This window comes from Boleophthalmus pectinirostris, unplaced genomic scaffold, assembly GCF_026225935.1.
Source record: "Boleophthalmus pectinirostris isolate CB_2022bp ecotype Guang Dong unplaced genomic scaffold, ASM2622593v1 HiC_scaffold_8, whole genome shotgun sequence".
Taxonomy (NCBI): Eukaryota; Metazoa; Chordata; class Actinopteri; order Gobiiformes; family Gobiidae; genus Boleophthalmus; species Boleophthalmus pectinirostris.
The window spans coordinates 6,666,065-6,681,876 of NW_026571515.1; the positions used below are offsets into that span (position 1 = coordinate 6,666,065).

Here is a 15,812-nt window from a genome sequence, read left to right on the forward strand (position 1 = left end):
TTGTTTACTGACAAAATAGCAAAATAAAAACACCAGGATCATGTAGAGCGGGTTAATCTGAACATTTTAAAACCAAAATAACCAGGCTCACTGAAGTTACAGAGACAGGAATTACAATTTTTCAATATAAAGCCAATAGATGCATCACAAATTTCTGACTTCCGGTCATCGCGCCATGTATACTGGGAAGGATTTTCTGAAAAAGTGAGCATCAAATCGCCATGTTTATTTTCCCAGTGGGATGCGTCCATTGACAAAGCCAGTCTTTTCTAGTCTTTTGAACCGTATCGCTTTTGTTTCTGGTTCTGATATTGTCATATTGTAGCTATGGGATTTAGACATCGTAATTGTGTGGTTGTTGGATCCTAACAGCGAAAAACAGGCTTCGGAAGTTTCTGAAGAAAGTGAGAGCTTGTCTTGTTTGTCTTCTGTACCTCTCGCTTAACAAACTGGATTTTGCTTTGCTGGCGCTCCACATACAAAATGTTCGCTCCAAACTCGGGATGATTTTCTTAGGCAGCCAAAGGTTTCCTTTTTCGTCCTTCCCATCACCTTAGCCTTTCACTATTTTTCAATTCCACTGGGAAGGGAAACAGTTTGAACTGAGGTTTTACATAGTTTCACACAGATCTGATTCCCGTTTGCATTTATGGAGTTTGCAAACTTCCAAAGCCCATTTCTTGAGCCGTTTTCCACTGTTAGGATCCAACAACCACACAACTATGATGACCGAATCCCATAACTAAAATATGACAATATCAGAACCAGAAACAAAAGCGATATGGTTCAAAAGACTAAAAAAGACTGGCTTTTGTCAACAGACAAACATGGCGATTTGATGCTCACTTTTTCAGAAAATCCTTCCAGTATGCACTGCGTAATGACCGGAAGTCTGAAATTTGTGATGCATCTATTGAGCCAGAATCGATGGAGCCCAGCATGTCTCATCTCATCTCTCTCCCGTCTGCAGTTAGTCCAGAACTCCGCAGCGTGACTTTCAGATTAGGTTGCTTTATTTGTATCTGTAGGTAAATTTGTTTTGCAGATTTGAGAGTCAAAACAAATCCACATTGTACATCATCCACATTATGTACAATAAACACATATGAAAACTAAAATAAAGTGTTACAGAGCTCCAGTGCAGAATGGCTTAGTTCCATAAACAATTAATTGAATTCATCCATCATGCTTGGCTAAGATCACAATAAACAAACATGATTTTTTCAAGACAACATACTAAAATTTATAGATAATTAGATGACAATAGTACGATAGCAGCTGGAACGAAGCTCCTTTTAAAATGATTTGTTCTAGATCTTGGGACTAAAAGCCTCTGACCACAGGGAAGCAGCTGAAACTCAGAGTTCAGTGGATGTTGCACGTCTTTTAAAACCCTCAGGGACATCCTCTGTAGGTGTCTTGAGTACAGAGAGTCCAGGCAGCTCTGAGGGTGGCCAATCACCTCACTCGCCCATTTAACCTACTGATTCTGGGAGTTGTTGTTTTTAACAGGAACCAAAAGACCAGAACATAACAGACTAATCCTTGTGTCTTTGCACTGGCTGCCTGTTCGATTTAGAATTGATTTTAAGATTTTGTTTTTGACGGCTTGTTTTTAAAGCTTTGAATGGTCTGGCCCCACGTTACGTCTCGGACTTCATCCAGATTTACACCCTCGCGTGCTTTGAGGTCCGAGGTCCAGCTCTAACTCATGGGGCCTAAGGCAAGACTTAAAACCAATGGGGGACAGGACCTTTTCTTTTCTACGACCCGCCCTAAGCTCTGGAACGCTCTGCCCCCCCTGTGTCCGAACAGACCCCACAGCGGAGAGTTTTAAGTCTCGTCTTAAGACCCACTTTTACTCTCTGGTTTTTAACGCCGCATGAGTTGTGTGGTCCTCTGTGTCTTTTATTTAATTTAATACGTTTAATTTTTAGATATTTTTATTCATTTTTGTATCATTTTTAGCTTTTTGCATTTTATTTATTTATTATTTTTATTTACGACTTACTGATTTAAATAAAGTCGACTGAATAGGATTGAGCCTGAAAGCGCCCCATGAACACTTCCTTTACTGTATATATAGGCGAGTTTCAGCTGACGTCATTGTTATTAAAAGCCCGCGTTGCATGCTGGGAAATATTTTGGTCGGAGGCAAGAAACACGATAGCGTCAAACACAGTGCGTAACCTCGCGTATTTATCCCCGATAATGGTAAATTCCTGCTGCATTATCGGATGCACAAATAGAAGCACGGAAGAAGGAAAATGTCTTTTTCGTATTCTGAGTGAAAAGAACCACTAACGGTGAATTAAACGGCTTTCAAACATTCGCAGAGCAAACGTAGAAGATCAAACCGTGGACTCCAACAAGTTCAACAACACATCGAGACTCTTGGAGGTTTTCATCTTTTCTGCTGTGAATGGCCCAGGAGTTTCCACCAAGTCATTGTGGATATCGCCGAAGTGAATATTTGTCCAGGTAGTTGGCGATTCTGACCAGAAATTTGGTTTGGTCCACCTTTTGTCGGGGTTGAAAAGGGTGATTTGTCGTCCGTCGATGCTTATGACCAATTTCTGGTCAAATGGTCTTGGGTCCTCTGCCGTTAGAGTGGATAAATAACCGGGATCAATACCCTTTACGTGCTTTCTCGCTCCGTCCGTCATGTTGAATTAGTGTTTCTTGCCGCAGACCAAAATAATTCCCAGCATGCAACGCGCGCTTTTGTCAACAATGAAACTCGCCTATACAATCTATGACCACATATCAAGTACGTCCGGTTGTCTGTGTCACTAAACGGGCCCCTGTTGTGTGTCCGGCCCTCAGCTGGTCTGCAGGTGGAGGCGGAGCAGCGCGTCATGATGGTCGCGGAGGGAAACAGCACATACCTGGAGTGTCTGCCCCGCTCCAGACAGGCCTCAGTCACATGGTACAAGCAGGCCGGAGAGAACAGCCCCGAGCTCAACCAGGTACTACTTTTACTGGAATAAATAATAACATAAAGGTAAATTAAATCTGCATATTACCTGTGAATAAAATAGTTGACACACATATGAACAATTCTGATAAAAGTAGACACTTAAATTTTAGGGGACACGGTGAGATTTTAAAGATTCTTGCTCCAGGTGGAACTCGAAATCAGCAAACTCAGCATCACTCTACACCACGTACCGACCGATTACACCACTGGAGCTTAGTAGTGTTTGTAATGAATAGTAGCCTAAGTGAAATCCTCTCTATGTGTCAAGAGATGAGCAAATCCGTTCAAATGACCCGTGTCGCCTTCTTGGAGTCTTCTCAGAGTGTGAGGCATCTCTTAGAAATTCCTTACATGTTTCTTACTTAGAGAAATCTCAAACAGGCCTAAGAGTGAAGCTTTGGGTTTTATACGAGGATATATAAAGTCTTGCTCCAGGTGAGGCTCGGACTCACAACCTCGGCGTCACTCTGCAGGTCACTGTCTTATAAGTACCGCGCGCTGACCGATTGCGCCACTGAAGCTTAAGGAAGCTACCGCTGTAGATTCATTAAGACACAATTAAAATAAAAGACATTAAAGTTTTCAATTAACTTACTTTATATACTACCTTTTTGCTGTGGTGGAAAAAAAACAACAACAAGATAAATCTCTAAATGTCTTAACTTTGTCAATGTCTTTCTCTCTTTGTCTCTTCTGTCTCTCTCTCTTTCTCTCTCTGTCTGTCTCTCTGTCTCTCTCTCTCTCTCTGTCTCTCTCTCTTCTCTCCATCTGTGTCTCTTCTCTGTCTTCTCTCTCTTTGTCTCTCTCTTTCTCTCTCTCTCTCTCTCTCTCTCTCTGTCTCTCTCTCTCTCTGTCTCTCTGTCTCTCTCTCTCTCTCTCTCTCTCTTCTCTTCTCTCTCTGTCTCTCTTCTCTCTCTCTCTGTCTCTCTCTCTCTCTCTCTCTCTCTGTCTCTCTCTCTGTCTCTCTCTCTCCGTCTCCCTCTCTCTGTCTTTCTTTGTCTCTCTCTGTCTCTGTCTCTCTCTATTCTATCTCTCCCTCTGTCTTTTGCTTTCTCTCGCTCTCTTCATCTCCCTCTCTCTGTCTTTCTTTGTCTCTCTCTGTCTCTCTCTCTTCTCTTTCTCTCCCTCTGTCTGTCTCTCTCTGTTTCTTTGTCTCTCTCTTTGTTTCCCTCTTTCTCTCTCCGTCTCCCTCTCTGTCTCTCTCTTTCTTTCTCTTCTCCTCTCCTCTCTGTCTCTCTCTCTCTCTTCTTTCTTTCTCCATCTCCCTCTCTGTCTCTCTCTTTCTCTGTCTTCCTCTCTCTCTGTCTCTCTCTTTCTCCGTCTCCCTCTCTGTCTCTCTCTTTCTTTCTTTCTCCGTCTCTCCCTCTCTGTCTCTCTCTTTCTCCGTCTCCCTCTCTGTCTCTCTCTTTCTCCGTCTCCCTCTCTGTCTCTATCTGTCTATCTGTCTGTCTCTCCCTCTCTCTTTCACTGTTTTTCTGTCTCTCTCTCTCTCCGTCTCCCTCTCTCCCTCACTCTCTCCTCTCTTTCCCCTTCTCCTTCTCTCTCTCTCTCTCTCTGTCTCTTCAGGTGTCGTCAGGTGACCAGGTCCTCGTCTTCGATCGCGGCGTCCTGATCCGCCGCGCCGAGCTGTCCCACGGCGGCGTCTACCACTGTCAGGTGGAGGAGCACGGCTACCACTGGACGGCGGTGACGGTCCGCCTCGCCGTCTGGAGCCCCTCGGCCAACCGCATCCGGGCGTCCCTTCCCTCCTCGGCCTATCAGAGCGCGGGGCCCTGGTACGACGACGTCATGGCGCTGGTTACCCCGGGCAACATCGCGCAGCACTGTAAGGCGCTGGGATTCAGGCCACCCAAGGGACACCGGAGGCACAACGCGGGCTTTCTGAGGGAGAAGAGCCAGTACAGAGGAGGGCAAAGGTCAGCCGGGAGGAAGAGCAGGAGTAAGCCTCAGCTCCGAGCACCCAGGAGCACCTGAACGCACCACCGATGAAACGCCAGGGTCCTGAACGCAACACAGAGGAGACTGAGAAACATGTACAGACGTAAATTAAGCACGTAGAGAAATGCAGGCTCAGACTATAGGCAAGTTCTGTTTCCCCAATATTTTTTATTTTATTTTATTTTTCAGTTTGGGGAAAATTGAACGAATATTACTTAGTTACTTTTTTATGTTTATTATTTTTTTATTTGTCTTTTAAGGTCTCAAAAGATCAGAAAAAAGCAGTTATGTGTATAGTACAAAGTGAAAATTAAAGTGGGACCCTCAAAAGACTGCAGTATTTTGGTACTTATTTATTTCTATTTTCTATTTATTGAGGAGGCAGTCACAAGAGAAACATTTAAAGGTGCACTAAGTAACTTTTCTGGTGGAGGGTATGTCACCTGCTTGTTTCCATGGAGATTTTATTGCATTGCCTGGATTGCATTGGGACAAGCAGTTATGTTTTACAAGGCATTTTTGAGTAATATAAAGTAAGTAAGTAAATCTTTATTTATATAGCACCTTTAACAGATAAAAAAAATCACAAAATGCTTTACAGAGCAAAACAACATAAAAACAACATTAACAAGAACAGAGTAATTACAGACACAGTAACTAAAAGCTTGTCTAAATAGAAGTGTCTTGAACTGCTTTTTAAAAGAGTCTATAGGGCTGTATTTTTCGGACTATAAGTCGCTCCGGAGTGTAAGTCACACCAGCCAAAAAATGTGTAATGAAGAAGAAAAACATATATAAGTTGCACTTTTTTGGGGGAAATTTATTTGATAAAATTGAGACCAGGAATCGACATTTCATCCTGAAAGGCAAGTTACTCAAGTTATCTCACTCCAAATCACTAAAAGCATTGAATTCTTCATCCTCAATGTCACTTCTGAGCAACTTCGCGACCTCCGGAGGTAAACGGAGCACCACTTCCTTTTCTGTGTAGCTGTCGTCAGACTCAGCATCGTTTCCAGTTAGAATTATTCCGGACTTTCTGAATCCCGACAGGATGGTTTCGGTCGTCACTTAAACTTTAAATTTTCAGTGGTGCAGAAATAATAGTGCGATCGACTGACATGGTCCCAGACAGGACAGCGGCTTTTTCTGCAGGAGACATGCGCAGTAGAGCCAAGTGACAGTGGTACAGGCGTAATAGTAGCAGCAGATAGTAGCACACAAGCCTAGAGCGCCGTCTCGAGATTGTCATTGTGAACATTTTAATATAAAAGTTGCACCGGAGCATAAATCGCAGGACCACCTAAACCATGAAAAAAAAAAAGTGCCACTTATAGTCCAAAAAATACGGTAATTTACATTGAAAGATACCAGGCAATGCAGTAACATCTCCATGGAGACAAGAAGATAGTAGACCTTCCCACCCATCCCTCTATCAGAAAAGTTACATAGTGTGCCTTTAATAAAAGCACTGGCAGTTGAATTGCTTTAAAATATAAAAGTAAATAATAAAAGATTCATATTGTGAATTCAGTTTTGCTTAATTCTTGTCTCAGATCCCACGTGTTTTGCCATTTTCCTTCAAAGTTTTGTGTGGACAAGTTACAGACTATAAAACTTTTAATTTCTTAGTTCTTAAAAGGCCCATATTACGCTATTTTCTGATCTGTGATGGAGTTTAAAGTTGTTTTCTCATCACAAACATGCCTGGATCATGACATCACAAGGTGGAACAGAGCGTTTTGAACTAGAACTTTGAACTAATATGAAACAAAACACAACTCCAGGTCTGTTTTTGATGAGGTAACAGCAGTATAACACGTCTTCAAGCTCACAAGAGTCAATTTTGCAAAATACACGACTTTATTTTTGGATTTTCAAAAACATTCCAATTTTCAATCCTGTATTTTTCACATCCACATCGATGCAATGACCCACTTTCCAATCTCTGTACAAAGAATTATGAAAAAATGTAACCCAACCATGTTTATTTATTAAAAAATAGCTGTACATATTTCATTTTTTACCCTATTCTCTGAGCCTGATAGCTTTCCTTTCACTCTCCCTCTCATCTGTACAAAAACCCGACGTTGGCATGTTTCTGTCTCATTACGAAGACAAAATGAGCTCACAACAGCGGACTGTGACATTTTAGACGCGTTTTTCTTTGGACTAAATGAAGGAGGATCCGCTGCTTTCACGCCAGAACATTTCAGACCACCTTTTTGTGACGATTTCTGCCTCCGAGCTTGTTATTTTTGTCTATTAATTATCGCCATACACACAGCTCTCTCCAGATGTTGTCAGATTGATTTTCGTAGCTTGAGGCGGACATCGAAAACATGATTTCATCCATCACGGACAACTTCACTGCCAAAGTTTTTTTTTTTTTTTCTCTCTCTCAAGGACGAGCTGAAAGTGTACAGGGCTAATGAGAAAGTGTGGTTGCTGAGATGGAGCGGGGTCTGAAGGTTTTAGTGCGCGTCCTTGAACTCGAAAATATTTATTGGAAGAGCGAGCAATTGAAAAGTAATGCAGGCTGGACTAATATGAGCAAGAAGTGTGGTGTTTTTCTCGAAAATCTGAAGTTTATTGATACTTTGAGGTGATACCGGGGGTGTTCTGCGCGTATGTGTATGGCAGAATGTTCAGCGGTTACCGTGGTGACGAAATGCACACACAAATGCTGCCAAAAAGGTTTTAAGATAAGATAACTCAAGAAAAAAATACAAAAATGGATTAAAACAGCACATTTTCAGGAGCCTGTGATCAATTCGAGCGTTTGTGATTCTGTTTAGGAGTTTGATTTTCAACAAAAAGGTGAGAGACTAATTGAAAAACTGTTGGGACTGTAATGTTATTTGAGAGGGACTAGTTTAACAGCACAAATCATCTCTCCTCAAGCTCTTTCTGGTCAGACTGTGTTAAAACCAAGTCCAGATTAAAGTCCAAGGCTACGTCCACACGACAACGCTCCTAGATTTTTTTTTTTTTTGCAGGTTGAAAAAAATGTGCGTCCACCCTCGTGTCGGATCAATAAATATTCACGTCCAGACGACAGCGGAGCACTGAGTGAAAACGACGTAATACATCTGCCACACCTGTATGTGGCGCTGTTAACCCTCTCAGGCTCAAGTTAAATTTTAGTAACAGGAAAAAATCTGATATTTGGGGAAAATGATCATATGGAGTAGTAATATATAATCCTGACTTTTTTTGAGAGACCTTCACATCCAGTGAGTTCTGGGATGTTGCAGATTTGCAGCATTGGTCCGGTGTGGTAAATTAACACTGAAGACTGAGAATGATATGAACACTAACTGTATGTGTAAACCACTTTTCATAACAATGAAAACATAAAGCTCAGTGTAACAGCTTTACAGTGGCAGAAAAACATCACTTTTTCATGTGGTTCTCCAAGAAACAATTTTTATCCTTTGTAAAGCACAAAAGTACTTTGCACTTCTGGCAGGCTGTTTGTGTGTAGTCATTCTTGCACAGTCTGCATCGTCCACGTTTATCAACATGGATGGGAAAAAAGGCTCCTGAGTAAAAAAAAGCTCATAAAATATGGATTTGGAGTAAAGTAGGTAATTGGCATTTAGCTGTTGCAAATCTGCAACGCCTGCCTGGAGAGGGTTAACAATGATAATAATACATTTTAATAATGCTTATCTCATCACCTTTTTTAAACTTTAAGGTAATTTAGACTGTTTTAGATGTTTCCCACAAATATCGCCGTATTGTTTTGCAAAAGTTAAACAAAAGTTTTCGTTTTTAGGCATAAGATTTGGATGAGAATTATTAGAGTAACTTGGTCTCAAAATCCAACAGTTTAATTACTCGTGCATAGTCTTCGTTATTGATCCGTGTGCGTGATCTGCGTGGTGCGTGTTGTTAGTATTGGCGTTAGCAGCGAGTCTCGGTTGCTGGGCGACGGGAGCGGCTTCGTAGGCTACACCTGTCACGTTTCGGGAGGAGGTTAGTTCGAGGGCTGCAGCCTTCACTGCATCAGAGGACCCTGGAGATGACGGGGTTGCATCGTTTTCCAAATGCTGCGGTTTTCTCGTCCACACAACAACGCGACGCCAGCATTCTCAGATTTCTCCACTTTGGAACCCATTCTTAAAAAAGACCATTTTCACACACTCAAAACGCCGGCTCCATGTGGACGAAAGACCAAAACGAATAAAAACTTCATCGTTTCGACCAAAAAACGTTGTCATGTGGACAGGCCCTTAGACAGAGAAGTGTCTAGAGTTATCACCACACCCTTGGGGAATGTTGATGGCATCAGCTGCAAAGTATCAATAACAGAGTGGAAAATATTGGGAGGTTTTGTGGTGAGATTCTGAAAACTACAGTTAAACAGTTACATATATTACAGCTTTTTTGTGTTATTATTACAAGGGGCACTGTATAAAGAACTGGTTTATAAATACAAATCTGAGGGACAAATCGGTGTTAATTTCATCAACTAAAATATTTCGTCATAATTTCCACCATCTTTTAGCTGACTACATAAAAGTTCATTATCATTACTAAAACAAGACTATTATTTCATAGATTTTCACCAGCTAAAATGATGGCTACAGATGTTTTTGTTGAATAATAAAACTAAACATAAACAAATGACTGGTACGGGTGGAAAAAGATCACCACTTTTAAATCCCAGACCTCGTGAAGCAATGCAATACAATTTGTCATTGAAGTATTTCAGTTAGTTAAAAAAAGACTTAAACAAAAATTATTATTGGACTAAATCTTGGAGAGAGATCTGGCTGCAGATTTTCACCCAGAGGATTGTCATGTGACGTACCTCCACGCACAGGTTTTCAGTGTAACGTTACTAAAGTCGACATTGTTTTACACTAAAAACCAGTGTTTCCCAAACTTTTTTTCTGGGCACCCATAGTTTAAAAGTCACAAACCTTCACAACCCAAGTCAATAGACATTATTCATAAAACACAAAATAAATTAAAGCTAGATTTGACCGTTATTTAACATTAATGAGGATATTTTATTGAGTGTCTCTCTGAACAATTAGTTTTACTCAAGTTTTAAACAATGAAAAACTGAAATTGAAGCAGCAATAAAAGGATCTATAAGTCGCCTATTTGGACTTTAAATGTCCTCTAATTCTTTTTCTTTTCAACATTCACTTGAAACAGCAATATTGGAAGAAAATAGTCAATAAAATAATTACAAAAAGATTAGAAATTACACAAAACATGTCTTAACATTTCAACATTTCTAGTGAGATAGCTGAGTTTTTTTAGGCAGAAATGTATATTGCAGACCGACATGCAGATCTTGAAAAGGCGACCTAAAAAAAATCTCTTGCGACCCACCTGAGAGTCACAGCCCAGTCTTTGGTAAACAATACTAAAGACAAGCCCAACCTTTCCGTTTAACCATAAAAGATTTGTGCCTAATCTTAACCAGACACACAGACACAGAGCCAAAACAAAACGACTCTGTTCTTTTGTATTTACGCAATTGTAGGCGACATGTTCACAATTAAATGTTTTATGTTTTACAGCCGAGACAGCACAAAGATAACTTCAAATTAGGACACTTTTAGAAATTTATTGGGGATTAAATGTACAATCTTTGAAGCGCTAATACATGCAAAAAAAATGTATTAGCTTTTAATAACGTTTAATTGCGATCTAAGGCAAAAACTGTAATTAATTTGCTTATAAAGAAGTGAAAATGGCGAGGGACACGTGGGTGGAGGTGCATCCCGGTCGAGTTCTGCAGCCAGACTCTGCTGAAATGTTAAATTGTGTAACTTTTCTGGTGGAGAATCCGCCGCCTACGTTTCTCCACGGAGATGTTATTGCTTTGTCTGAAATGTTTCGCAGTATGGCATTAAACCTTTCTATCATGACGGAAACCACGTTACAGGCCAGATCTGTGGACTACCTGAACATTTGAAGCAGAGCAACGACGTATCGATAGAAACAAGACAGCGACGGATCCCTAAAAATTATATTCGTCAAAAAAACAGTAGCCGTGCAAATTTCCTTTTAACACCGTTCGGAGCAGTGGAGAAAAGTGAAGTAAATAACCCCTTGTAAATATAAAAAGTGTAAATACGTGCTTGCAAAAACACTATCTTCACCAGCGTCGTTAAACAGCCACACCGATAGGATCTTCATCATACCGGGGCCTGTCAGATTTACATATTTTTGTCACAAAGTTCTTGGTTGACCTCCCTCACCACAACATCTACTACAGATACACACACACACATTCTCGATACTTAATGTTCCTTTAAGCTTACAGTGTTCGTATCAGCCTCATCTTTGTAAATATTCTCCTTTGCCATACAGGAATATCTAAACAAAAAATGTACCATCATGTTTATCTTTAAATCAATTCCAAAATTTGATGAATCGGTGCCAAATCTACTGTAATCTTCCTGTTGCATAAGGTAGTTTTGTCTGGTATGTTAAAGGGCCCATATTACACTATTTCCTGATCTATGTTGTAATGTTGTTTACCTCGAGTTGTGTTTTGTTTCATTCGTACATGTTTAACACGCAAACAGAAAACACTTGATGTCGTGTGGAGGAAGTACAGGAAGTGCTTCATTAGAATCATTTGGACAATTTCAGACCTGGAATTGCCAATTTGTACTCAATTAATGGTAAAATGTAGCGCGAAAACTACCGCTTCATGACATCACGAGGTGGAACAGAGCATTTTGAGCTTTGGAGATGGAGACAGACTAATAAAAAATAAAAGGTTGCTCAAACATTTGTGAATGAAACTAAACACCTTCAGATAGGGCTGAACGATTTTAAGACAAAATTGAATTGCGATTTTTCTGGCAGATATTGCAATTTTGATTTCATCCACGATTTTTTATTTTTCAAATCAAGTTTCAGTGCACATGAACATTTGCAAACATCACAAAAACTTACATTATACCGCACCGTTTGGACCGTTTGCGCACATTTGTTTACGTTTTACAGAAACAAAACTTAAAACCGCATGGCTAATTTACATAAACTATAAGCGATGAAAAAAAAACGCTCGCAAAAATCAGCTCTTTCCTTGTGCGCTGATGCGGTTCAGCTTCTGTCGGACTAAAGGACACAACTACGAGTGTTCTTTCTGTGACAGAGGAGGTGCTGCTGATGGTGAGTCTGTTCTGTGCTTCTATCACGTTGAGGTCGGTTCGTGTTAAACTTTACACGAACGCCAGGTTTAAACCCTCGCCTCCTAGCGCCGTTTCACCGACCTCGACGCAGATCCATAAGGTGACGGTGGCAGTGTACGTTGAGTCGACGCAGAACTAAACTTCGCCCTTAAATTGGGTTTTAGGAGCACCGCAAAAAAAAAAAAAAAAATACAGATTTGACGCTCCCAAAATCGTGTTGTCTGAGATCGCGGTTTTCGGTCCAAAACGACTAACTCCAGGTATGTTTTTGATGAGGTAACAGCATTCTAACATGGCTTAAAGTTCACAAGAGTTAATATTGTGTATTATCGGCCCTTTAATTGCCAATGCAGGATCTAAACCAAGACCAGTCCAAGTACAACAAGGGGACTAAACCGTGTCTGAACTAGGACTAAACCAGACTAAGCTAAAACTAAACCGAATCTAAACTCGGACTACTTCAGGTATGAGACCGTTCTAAACCAGGTCTACAACTACAACTAAACCAGGATCAGCCTGTGTAATATAATCCTGGGCTTTTCAAGAACTTTTTGTGTGGCCCTGAACTTAAAGCTTTGAGAACTTCCTGCTTTCATACGCGTTCAATGCCGTAGCACATCCACTATAATATGGACTTCTAAGTGTTGTCTTTGGAATGAACTGTAATGGTTTGTAAATACTGCATGCTTCTCAAACGGTGGACCGCGGACCAAAAAGAGGCCCACTTTAAAACAATACATAAGAGCTGGACAATGGCCTGGACTGGACTGTCAGTTATGGATCAGGTCTGAAGATGTGTCAGGAAAAGGAGTGTAATGTTGAGAGATGTAAATATTCCTTCTTGATGTTATAATATTAAACCGATTCCAACTTATTTTATTTGTTTTGTCTTTTTATTGTGTGTATATGTGTGGACTTTTAGAGATGTTTCACCTGCATAAGTACGTGTTCACATTTAGAGACGTTTCACCTGTACATCTGTGTGTGTGAACATTTAGCTTCCGTTCACACATAGTCGGGTATGTTGAGAAACAAATATTTCCCTCCCTCCGTTTTCCAAAATAACATGGTGCACACAGCATTGTTTTCAAAAACGTTTTCAAGAAAAGTGTAGAAGAAATGCGACTGCTGCTCTGAATGCTTCATCTCACCTCACTTGTGGTGCGTCAGCTCCTAAAACACTCTTTATCTCACTTTACAGGCAAACACCAAACCTTAGTTTTCCAGAATCTCCACTCTAGTCGGAGTTTTTCGAAAGATTCGTTTTCAGAGGCAAATTCGCCATTTGCATGTAAAAGATGTGTACAAACGAAGGGAAATGTCTCTTGTTTTTAAAAATACCCGTGTGCATGTAAACGTTGCACCCTGCACATGCCGTGCCCCACAAACATATCTTACCCCTTTCTCTACCTCCTAAATTAACCCTAACCCCTTACACTAACCCTACCTGAACTCTTAACCGTAGCCCTAACCCTGGGTCTAACTTTCATCCTAGCCCAAACCTAGTCCCAACCTTAACCCTAACCTAATCCTAACCTCTAAACTTAAACTAACCCTACCATTTTTCTCATTTTTAATGTGTTGATTTTTTTTTTTTATCTAACATGGTGAACTTCCGGTTTGGGAGGGGGCGTGGTCACAATATACTTTTTTGTTCCTATTCCTTTGATGCATCTGTGTACCAAATTTGGCCAAAGTTTTTGTTGGGACATCCCATTGGCGAGGACAGATGTTTGGGCTGTTTCCATGGCAACACGATGGGAGATGGAGTGTGGGCCTCTTTGACTTTTTTGATCGAGACCATGTCACGAATGTGCGTACCAAATTTTATATGTTCTACGACCAGGGCGCTATTGCATCCATTTTTTAAATTTGCTTATATCGTTCTGTTCAGGATTGGGGTGTCCACCAATGATTAAAGTTTGAGTGAAATTTGCACAGCAACACTGTTTGATCTTTTAAAAACCTCTTAACAACTTTTAATTTTCCACTTGTCTAGATGATACAGAATGATAGGGTTAGGGTTAGGGGGCGCAACACAACTAATAATAATAATAATAATAATAATAATAATAAGAAGAAGAAGAAGAAGAAAAAACAGAACAATAATATAGAGCACATATATATATTTCATTGGAAAGTACTCGAGTCCAGTAACGCTCCTGTGAGGTCGATTGTCAATGACGAGCGCGTTGCATCGTGTTGTGTGTGTGTTGTGTGTGTTTCATATTATACGGCTTGTCTGAGGAAAGCCACTTGACATTTACACACTTCAGAAACACCTCCTGAACACGTCCCCACAGTCTCAACACAAACCCACACTCGCCCATTACACATCTGACCACAGACCGCTGGAAATTCAAAGTGGACAAACATTTAGACATATTCTCCATTAAACGTGATTGAAATGGTCAGATTTTCCTCCAGAAACCAAGCCAAAACCTGACGACGCATTTTGAAAAGACATAACATTTTTTGACATGGAAAGAGTCCTGCCTATTTAGATCATTGTTCAAGGTCTCAGACAAAATCCAACCCACAGCCTCCTAAGGCAGGCTGGAGACGGGCTAACCACTCTGCCACAGTGACGGTAAGCAGACATGCACTCATCTGTATAAATACTCTCCTTTGCAGAACAAGAATATCTAAACAAGTTTCATTCGCACATGTTTAACACACAAATCCTTCATATTTAGGCTGAGTCCTCAAACGGAAAACATTCTGTTCCACCTTGTGATGTCTAGTGGTAATACAGGGAGTGCTCCACTGTGTTTTTAAACTCCATACACCTTCACTAGAATCATCATTTCAGCCCTAGAATTGCCAATCTCTGCTAAACAAAAGGTAAAATAAGGTGGAACAGAGCATTTTGAGTGTTGGGGATGTAGACAGACTAATAGGCGAGTTTCATTGTTGACAAAAGCGCGCGTTGCATGCTGGGAATTATTTTGGTCGGCGGCAAGAAACACTAATTCAACATGACGGACGGAGCGAGAAAGCACGTAAAGGGTATTGATCCTGGTTATTTATCCACTCTAACGGCAGAGGACCCAAGACCATTTGACCAGAAATTGGTCATAAGCATCGACGGACGCCAAATCACCCTTTTCAACCTCTACAAAAAGGTGGACCAAACCAAATTTCTGGTCGGAATCGCCAACTACCTGGACAAATATTCACTTTGGCGATATCCACAATGACTTGGTGGAAACTCCTGGGCCATTCACAGCAGAAAACATGAAAACCTCCAAGAGTCTCGATGTGTTGTTGAACTTGTTGGAGTCCACGGTTTGTTAGGATCTTCTACGTTTGCTCTGCGGATGTTTGAAAGCCGTTTAATTCACCGTTAGCGGTTCTTTTCACTCAGAATACGAAAAAGACATTTTCCTTCTTTCCGTGCTTCTATTTGTGCATCCGATAATGCAGCAGGAATTTACCATATCGGGATAAATACGCGGGCACTGTGTTTGACCACTATCCTGTTTCTTGCCTCCGACCAAAATATTTCCCAGCATGCAACGCGGGCTTTTAATAACAATGACGTCAGCTGAAACTCACCTATAAGCTGAGTACTTTCTTCCACCACATTTAGAGAAGTTTCACCTGTACAAGTTCAAAAGTTTGGACTCACCCTCTTGCTCACAGTTTTTTTGTTTTTTTTTATATATATATATGTTAACTACTTTCTACATTTGCCATACACAAAAGACATTACAAACTGT

At 40.7% G+C, this 15,812-nt stretch overlaps 1 protein-coding gene and 1 non-coding gene across 2 annotated transcripts in view; one reads left to right on the top strand and one right to left on the bottom strand.

Annotated features, from left to right (window-relative positions):
* The window catches only part of sema3h (sema domain, immunoglobulin domain (Ig), short basic domain, secreted, (semaphorin) 3H), a 188,928-nt gene extending 175,964 nt beyond the window's left edge, over positions 1 to 12,964 (top strand). The window contains exons 17-18 of the mRNA XM_020929434.2: positions 2,827 to 2,969; positions 4,547 to 12,964. Of these exons, the coding sequence (XP_020785093.1) occupies positions 2,827 to 2,969; positions 4,547 to 4,954 (551 nt within the window). The 3' untranslated portion in view covers positions 4,955 to 12,964. The remainder of the gene's footprint in view (positions 1 to 2,826; positions 2,970 to 4,546) is intronic.
* trnai-uau (transfer RNA isoleucine (anticodon UAU)) lies at positions 3,408 to 3,501 on the bottom strand. Its single transcript has 2 exons — positions 3,464 to 3,501; positions 3,408 to 3,443 (listed from the first exon to the last, which is right to left on the bottom strand). It is a non-coding gene; the product is annotated as a tRNA-Ile (tRNA).
* Positions 12,965 to 15,812: the final 2,848 nt, after the last annotated feature.